The following is a 9443-nucleotide window of genomic DNA, read 5'->3' as shown; positions in this document are numbered from 1 at the left end:
TTATAATGGTTATAATTATATATATTTATTAATAGGACATTCTTATTAGGAACATAGTATTATTTTTTTTGACACGTGACTATCATGATAATTAAAAGAGTTTCTGTTATATTTTGATCCCAAACATATAACACTACAAAAAGTCATCGGATATTGTTGAATTTATTAACGGATTACCAAAATGATGTGCCGATAATCAGTTTATCATCAGATTTAGCGGCGGAATAAATTCGATGGTGTAAACCTTATCGGTAATTATTTACTATTTAATTTTTTTGTTTGTCGCTAATTACCTGCGGATATAAACTTTAATTTGACGAAATTATTAACAATTAACAATGCTTTTGTTACATTGATATATAAGATAGAGTTTCAAATATAACCAGTTTAGATAGTTATAAAATAAAGAGATAATCTTATATTATCCAACCTTTTCTAGAGTTATTAAAGCTGTTAATCTTTATGTAAGTATATACATGCTTTGCAGGAATCTATCAAAAACAATAGGACAAATAAACACTTAGCCACGTTAAGTTCATATCATAAATTAAAATATATTATTTATTACATAAGCGATAGATACTCAACTAAAACTTCTTAAAAATTCTATTAGTAGATTTAATTATTCAAGATCTGAACTCTAAAGATGATTATTCGTCAGTTCCATAAAAAATTCACAAAGGTTACTATAAAAAAGGGTTTCTTTTTAGTACAAAGCAACTATTACTGTAAGTCAAAGTTCATATATTCAAGATGAGTAAATTGTAACCATGAAAAAGAAGAGGCAGTTAATAACTTATTAACAAACTTAGAAAAATTAACAACAATAAATAATATATCAATAATTAATTAAAAAAATTAACAAGTTATGATTAACATAGAGAATCAACAATTAACACTAATTAACTCAGAAAATAATTAACGCAAATAACAATAAACTTAGAAAATTAATAACAATCAATAATAAGTCAATAATTTACTCAGAAAATTAACAAACTAAGATTATCTTTGAGAATTAACAACAATCAATACTAATTAACTCAGAAAATAATTAACTAAGACAATAATAAATTCAGAAAATTAATAATAAATTAAAATATCATCAACTCAAAACAAATTCTAAATTACCCCTTACTTAACCTAACATTATTTAATTTCTAAATACACTAAATTAACGTACAAATTCTAATCACACACTTTATTAAAAAATTTAATCAAGACTTTTAAAAAATACTTAATAAATCCTAAACAAACAAACAAAAATCTGAAAAATACAAAACTATAGAAAAATTATCTCTAAAGATGGCTGCAAGACGGTGAAAGCATGGTGGTGACAGGAGACGGCAGTGAAACCTATATAAACCCTGTTCAGATTAGAAAGTACCCTAGACTTGAATCTTGTGTGAATAGAGACTAGGATTGCCTAGTGGATTCATGTAGTTTTACATAGTCTCTATTTGGAACTATTACCTTACTGGAAACCTTCAGGTTCTCATCCGTTGTAAAAATTGTTGATTTTTCAGATAACAGGATGTGAGGCATCTTGCTGAGACTGGGAGACTTGTTGGTAAAGCGAAGAAATATATATATATATATATTTTAGGTGTCGTAATACCTAACCACCTTTGATTTACGACTTAAGTATAAAGTTCTGTGATAGGGTGTTACAGAAAGCGCCGTTTAGAAAATATTACAAAATCTAAAAAGTGTACAAAATAACATCCTGTTTCTCCAAAATAAAACCTCTAAGAGAAAATATACAATAACATGCTTAAAAGTAAAGAATAATACTAAGAAACAAAATATATCTCAAAAGAGTCTTAAGTCTTCTTCGCTTCACCAGCGAGTTCCGCACTCTCAGTGAGATGCGTCACGTGTTGTATCTGAAAAATAAAAATTTCACGACGAGTGAGAACCCAAAAGTTCTCAGTAGGGTAATAATTATAAATAGAAACTATATAAAGTGACACGAATTTGCTAGGCAATCCTAATCTTCAAACACACAAGATTAAAACTTAGGGTCAAACTAATCCGTTTAAGGATAAATTCGTTTAAAGTACTCTTTCCATTACTAGTCTTGTTAATACTAAATAGTCATCCTGATCAATGTTTTAAGTCTTATAAGTCTTAATAATCTCATTAGTGTCAATATTCTCAGTAAATCTCAATAGTCTCAACTCTCAATAGTTTCAATAAATCTCAGTAATCTCAAAGAATCATCAGCAGTCTTATTAGTCTCAATACATTATCATATTCTCATAAATCTCAAAGAAATCAATCACAAACATTAATCAATACGAGGTTAATTTGCTAAGTGTAACATATTCTAAACTACCACTAATCTCATTCATTCCTATAGTCATAATCATCATTAATCCCAAGTCTCAAGTCTCAATTGGTAAAATCATACACAAACAATAAGTATCATAAAGCAAACAAAATTAGAGAGCAATTATAGTAAGTATTATAATTAGCAGTTAAACAAAAATATACGGTTAGACAAACCAAACACATGTACACACCCAAACAAAAGCAAACAAATGCATATAATGCATGCCTGTCCTAATGGCCATAAGCTCACTTGTCAATTATAATGTCAAACCCAACACTCATCTGGTAGCTAACTAAGATATGGAACACTACAACACGGAGCTAATTATTTTGGTTGTAAACTTTAAAGACCATAGATAAAACTTTTCGAAGAGGTGCTTACAAGCTCCTCATTTTGTGTTTGATAAATAAAAAAGACCATATGCTTGTGCTTGCAGTTTTTAAAAGATCGAGGTACTTTTGAAAGCATCTAAGGTGGAAATTTTCAAAGTTGGTTTGTACTTTTCAAAATTTAAAAGTCTAATATAACCTCATATATTAACTAATTTTTAAATTTAACACTTAGATTTATCTCTTATAGTATTTTTAAATTTTAAAAGCTATTTTACCAAACGTAATTATTATTGCTTGTGTTTATTAAAAGTCATTTTTAATTTAATTTATCAAACATAAATGTTACACTTCTTAAAAAATCAGCTTTTAAAAGCTAGTTTTTACAAAGCTATTTTTGAAAAAATAAAAAGAATAAAACTCTACATCCAAGCAAAATCCTTATCCAAGTTTATCCAAGTTGTTGTAACAACTTTTCAAATCACGCGCTCATTCTCTTTCTCCTTCTCCGTTTCTTTCTCCTTCTCCTTCTCCTTCTCCTCGTATTTCTTCTTCTTCTTCTTCTTCTTCTTCTTCTTCTTCTTATTTTTCTTCTTCTTCTTCTTCTTCCAAATTTGCACACGCAGTTTTTCTTCTTTCCTTCTTCTTTTCCTCCTCTTAGAGATTATCAATTCAATTCAATTCAAAACACCTGCATCCATTCAATTCAAAATAATTTAATTCAATTCATAATGAACCGAACATATTATTAAAATGAAACAATTGTATAATACTAAATGAATAGAACATTATCCATTATATAAAATCAAATTCAAAATAGCTTTCTGCATAAAAAACCGAACACGTTATTAAGATGAAACAATTGTATAGTACTAAATGAACGAAACATTATCCATTATATAAAATCAAATTCAAAACAGCTTTCTGCATAATGAATCGAACACGTTATTAAGGTGAAACAATTGTATAATACTAAATGAACGGAACATTATCCATTATATAAAATCAAATTCAAAACACTTGTGTCTACAATTTAAAAATTATCAATTCAATTCAATTCAGAACACCTGCATCCATTTAATTAAATTCAATTTAATTTAGCAATTGCATTCCATTCAATTCGATTGAAAAAATAATCCATTAGCAAAATATTGGTGTTGTTGGTGATGACGATAACGAAAGAGGAGAAGAAAAAGAAGAAGAGGAGGAGGCGGAGAAGCAAAAGAAGAATTTGCGTGCGCGAAAAAGAAGAAGAAGTATGTGTGAATTTGAAAGAAGAAGAAGAAGACGTATGTGTGTATTTGAAAGAAGAAGAAGAAGAAGTGCGGGAAAGGAGAAGAAAAAAAAGTGCGTGTAATGAAGCTCTTTTAAACCTACTTAAATAAATTTCACTCTCACCTTTTGCCCTTTTTATTGAGTAAATGAGTATTGTTCTATTGCCATATCTTATTTGTAAATTAGAAATATAAAATGATAACCGAGCATTGTCATGATTTTAAATGTATATTTTTTATTATATTGTCAAAACTGTTGTTGGCAGAATAGCTAGAACTTGGGAGACACATGAATGAATGCTCTTCTTGTTCATTTCAACTTCAAGAGGAACTGGTAAGCTTTCTCTTACTTCATCTCTTTCTCTGTTTCACTTTCTGGGCCTCGTATCCATTTTTCTTAAACCGATATTCTATTTTCTACTCATTATTAGTAAAACTAGTTGCCGTACTTTGGGAATTTCTGAATGTGGGTGTCGTACTGTGTTAATACACATTGCATGTCAATGTCAATTTCAACACTTTGTATTTGCATTTACTTTTTTTTTTTTTGTGGGGTGGGGGGGCTCTTTTGTGCAACTCAATTGTCGTTCTATGACCCCATTGTGGGCCTGGAGCTTGCTTAGTGATTTAATGCATACACTTACTTGAACTTACGATATAGCTTTTCTTTAGATTCTTTTTAGTATAATCAAATAATCTAACCAACATTGGATTAGTCTGAGTGGTAGGCAAGCTGGTCTGCATGATGTTCTTGAGTTTGTCTCCCACATGTGGAGAGGCAACTTCTCAGACATATTTTTCTAATTCTATTTTTGGTAACTGGTAATAAAGAGGCTTCAAGTACTAGTGATTTAGACAAAGCATAATTTCATGACACACATTAGGTCTAATTGGTTATTTCCAAACTTAACTCAAATTTGAACATTCTTTGACTTTGCTTTTCCACTTATGTTTCTTGCAGAAGGCAGTCATAACTTTCTGGGTTCCTTAGCGATCTTGTTTCATTGGGAAACATGATTGTCTCTGCTCTGTTAACTTCTCTTGGGATCAACACTGCCCTCTGTGTGCTGTTCTTCATTCTGTATTCCATATTGAGGAAACAACCCCGCAATTATGAAGTTTATGTGCCGCGCCTTCTGGCCAAAGGAACTTCTAGGAGGCGAACCCATTTCAACATGGAAAGACTAATACCTTCTCCAGGTTGGGTTGGAAAAGCTTGGAGGCTCTCTGAAGAGGAACTGTTATCTTTATCAGGCTTAGACGGTGTTGTGTTTATGTGCATTATAACCTTCAGGTATCTATTCTTTTAGGGAGTATGTAACCTTAACCTTAATCGGAACACAATTGATGTTGCAATAAACTACTCACACTTGAAATTCCAATGTTCTTTTGGCAATTAAAGTCATATCTTATTTAAATTGAGTTCTTGTGTTTCTTTGGCGCAGCTTGAAAATTTTTACTTTTGCTGGGATTATTGGGATCCTTGTCATTCTTCCAGTAAATTGTTGGGGAAGTAACCAACAAGATTTCGACATCACCAACTTCGCCAATAACTCCTTGGATGTGTTCACCATATCAAATGTAAACAGTGGCTCTAACTGGTGAATACTACCTCAATACTTTTGTTGCCTTAATTGAGCTGTGGCCTTAGAGAACTGAACTTTATTTATAGAAGAGTTTATCTACTCTGCACTTATCTTTTCTTACTTTGCAATATGGTATTGGGATGTATGTGAGATTTATTGTCCTATTATCATTTTTATTTCAGGTTGTGGGTCCACTTCTCTGCTATATATCTTGTCACTGGATTCATTTGCTTGCTACTGTTTTATGTAAGTCCATGATCTTGTAGCTCATGGAAGTCATCCCCATGGTTAGGTAGCATTTGGTTGTTGTTCCGACACAAACAAGATACAGACGTTTGAGACCAAAAACTTAAAACCGTCACTGTCCTCATAGTTATCAGATAGTTTATATACTTTCGGAATATAGGGACATACATGACATGTCTCAAGGATGATTTTTTAAGTCAATTTTTGAACCTCCAAAAATGAAGAGAAGCAAGAGACACATTTTAAGATGAATATGCAATGCATAAATATTTGTTATTTCTGTTGCTGATATATAGAATATTAAAAAAAAAAAAAGAAAAAAGAAAAATAATAACATGATAATAGTTGTGTCTTATTCATTTATTGTTGTATGCAAGTTGATATAATTTATCTGAGAAGCAATAGTTGAATTTATTACTCATTTGTCAACATTATTTTCAATTTCCAGGAATATAGATACATATCTTCAAGAAGAATTTCTTTTTTTTATTCATCCAAACCTCAGCCTCATCAGTTTACCATTTTGGCCCGCAGCACTCCTACTTACCCCGGTTGCAGCATCAGTGATAGTGTTGAGAACTTCTTTAAAGACCTTTATCCTTCTATATACCTGTCACATGTGGTTGTTCACCGCACAAGTAAAATCCGGACACTCTTGGTGAGTACTGCGTTGAGATTTTAGTTTTTGTAAATTTATATTTTACTCTTCTTTAAGGGGTTCAAAATTTTGTGGCTTTGATTCTGTTCTACTTATTTGTTCACTCAAGATTTTTTAGTATTTCCTAAGAATCATAGTATGGATAACATAAACTCGTGTAATCAGCAACTTCAGGGAAATACAAAATTACTTATTACTCCTATATTCAGAGTACAATGTTGAATAACTAATTAACAACTTTCTAATAATAGTAGGTAGTAACCTCAGAGACAGTTATAATCTGACTTTGAAGTTTACCATAATTGACTAAGTTATATAGATTTACTAAAATTTCTGTTGCCTTTATGCTTGTATAGAAATTATTGATTGAGATTTCATGTTTGGCCTAATTAGTGCTTCCCCTCTATGAAATGCTTGTTAACCTGTTAGCACACAGCCATAAGGTGAATGCTATGCTGTTGATCAAGCAAACTGCTTTTGCAGACTGTATTTCTTTTTCATCTCTAAGAATTATGGAACTCATTTGCATACCTTTCCCTTTGTTCAATGCAGAATGAATCCAAACAATTATATAAAAGGATTACTCGGTTACAGTCGGATTCAGATCCCACTCTACCACAGCATAATTGTTGTGGCATTTTTGGACTTTGTGGACGGAAAAGTAATCTCCGAGAGCGTTACGAAAAGAAGTTAGAGGACATTGAGGAGAATGTAAGGTTGAAGCAGTCAGAGGTTTTATTGGCAGGAGAAGTATGTGCCAATCTCTCTGTTCTCATTTTTCTTTTATTTTTTTCTTCCAAAAATGAGATATAGTTTCATTCTTGATTTAAAGTGCATTCTATTAATTTAAATCTGTTCTTATATATGCAAGGAAGCTCGAGCTGCCTTTGTGTTCTTCAAAACTCGTTTTGGAGCTGCAACTGCTTCCAGTTTGCAGCAGTCCATCAATCCCACCCTGTGGAATACTGAACTAGCTCCAGAACCTCATGATGTTTACTGGCCTTTCTTTTCCGAGTCGTTCATGCAAAGATGGATTTCTAAGCTGGTCGTTGTAGCTGCAAGTATTCTTTTCACCATTTTATTCCTTATACCTGTTGTGTTTGTGCAAGGGCTTACCAACCTTAGTCAACTGGAAGTTTTATTTCCCTTCTTGACTACTATTCTGACAATGTAAGCTAAATTGTTGTCAAATATCTGCATATCGTTTCAAATTTTCATAATGGTCAATCTCATTCTAACTATTCTTTTGGTTAATAGTGATGCTATGTATTTTAAATTTGTTGACATCGCTAGCTTTAGCTTAATGTATTGTCTTCTCAATTTTATAAAGCTGAATTAGTTAGCCTTTGGTGAATCTTTATCTTTCAGAAAATTTGTGAGTCAAGTGATTACTGGATACCTTCCCAGCCTTATTCTCCAGTTGTTTCTGAAATTAGTGCCACCTGTTATGGAGTTCCTTTCCGCCATTCAAGGACACATCTCGCATAGTTCTATTGAATTGAGTGCAACTAAGAAAGTTCTGTGGTTCACAATATGGAATGTGTTTTTTGCAACTGTGTTTTCTGGGTCAGTTCTATCTATGCTGTCTATTTTGCTTGATCCCAAGGGCATTCCTTCAAAGCTGGCTGCTGCAGTTCCTGCGCAGGTTGGACGATTTTTCTCCCAGTTGTAATGCAATCTTGTCGTCCTTATAGTTTTACTCAATTTTTAATTTGGTCCATATAAGCAAGTTCTATAATGTACAAAAATTTTTAATCAGGCCTCTATAGTTAAAACATTTTTAATCAAGTACTTATATGGTACAAATATTTTTCAATTAGGTTCCTCTGGTTTAAAACTTTTGTCATCATGCACCTGTATTAAATGATGATTTTTTTTTTCAGAATTTTCTTTTGCAGTAAAAAGACTTGATCACAGAGTTCTTACTCTACTGGATTGAAATTATTTGTAGAGTATAGGAACTTGATTAGAAATGTTTCAAGAATACAGACTTAATGAAATTTTTTTATACAATAGAGACTTGACACAAGCTTTTAAATTTTAAGAAACTAATTAAGTTGGATAAAACTATAAGATCCTCCAGGATAATTTAATCTATATTCGAATATAAAATATCTGGTGCAAGTTGGGTAACATTTTCTTTTCAAATGTCAAAGTTTCACAAAACTATCCAAATTATTCCCATATGATAAAACAACTAATGGTCTACGCTCGAACCATGTTTCATGTTCCATAACTAATTTGATCTTAGCATGTCTTTCGTTGTCTGTTCATTATGACTTTTGAACAATATACAAGACATTGCTGTCCTTAAAATTTTTTATTTTGTGGCTTTTAGGCAATTAACTAATTTTTTGTTTTATTGTAGGCATCATTTTTCATTGCTTATGTTGTCACAACAGGATGGACAAGTGTGTCATCAGAACTATTCCGTATAATCCCTCTGATTTTCAGTTTAATAAGAAGGCCTTTCACAAGTCCAAGTGATGAATTCGAAGAAGTCCCATCTATTCCATACCACAGGGATGTTCCAAGGATCCTTTTCTTTGGACTTCTTGGCATTATCTATTTCTTTCTGGCTCCACTGATTTTACCATTCCTATTGGCCTATCTGTGCCTGGCATACATCGTGTTCCGCAACCAGGTTTGCATTTCTTTAGTGTATATTCTGATATCTATCTAATTCTGAATTAGTTATTTGATTTTCCTCCATAAATAGTTTCTATAATGACTAATTTTATGCAAGGATCATTTTCTTTTGGTTTATTTGGGATCCTGAAAAGTTAAAGTAGTTTTTACATATGAAACTAGTATTCATATATGACTTGTACTAATCCTCTGTCTATATATGATACAGTTTATGAATGTATATGCACCAAAGTATGAAACTGCTGGGAAATGTTGGCCAATTGTGCACAATTCAATGATATTTTCAATGGTACTCATGCACATCATTGCAGTGGGAATCTTTGCACTGAAAAGACTTCCCCTAGCATCCACCTTGGTTGTTCCTCTTCC

At 31.7% G+C, this 9443-nt stretch overlaps 1 protein-coding gene across 1 annotated transcript in view; it reads left to right on the top strand.

The window, feature by feature from the left end:
• Positions 4080–9443, top strand: part of LOC107643593 (CSC1-like protein At1g69450) — an 8949-nt gene continuing 3585 nt past the window's right edge. The window contains exons 1-10 of the mRNA XM_016347281.2: positions 4080–4269; positions 4897–5229; positions 5381–5536; positions 5704–5767; positions 6216–6425; positions 6978–7175; positions 7297–7595; positions 7794–8070; positions 8794–9069; positions 9283–9441. Coding sequence (XP_016202767.2) covers positions 4949–5229; positions 5381–5536; positions 5704–5767; positions 6216–6425; positions 6978–7175; positions 7297–7595; positions 7794–8070; positions 8794–9069; positions 9283–9441 — 1920 coding nt within the window. The 5' untranslated portion in view covers positions 4080–4269; positions 4897–4948. The remainder of the gene's footprint in view (positions 4270–4896; positions 5230–5380; positions 5537–5703; positions 5768–6215; positions 6426–6977; positions 7176–7296; positions 7596–7793; positions 8071–8793; positions 9070–9282; positions 9442–9443) is intronic.

Source organism: Arachis ipaensis, chromosome B05 (genome assembly GCF_000816755.2).
Source record: "Arachis ipaensis cultivar K30076 chromosome B05, Araip1.1, whole genome shotgun sequence".
NCBI classification, from domain to species: Eukaryota; Viridiplantae; Streptophyta; class Magnoliopsida; order Fabales; family Fabaceae; genus Arachis; species Arachis ipaensis.
The sequence above is the reverse complement of the archived record's forward strand: the minus strand, read 5'-3'. Positions and strand labels throughout refer to the sequence as shown.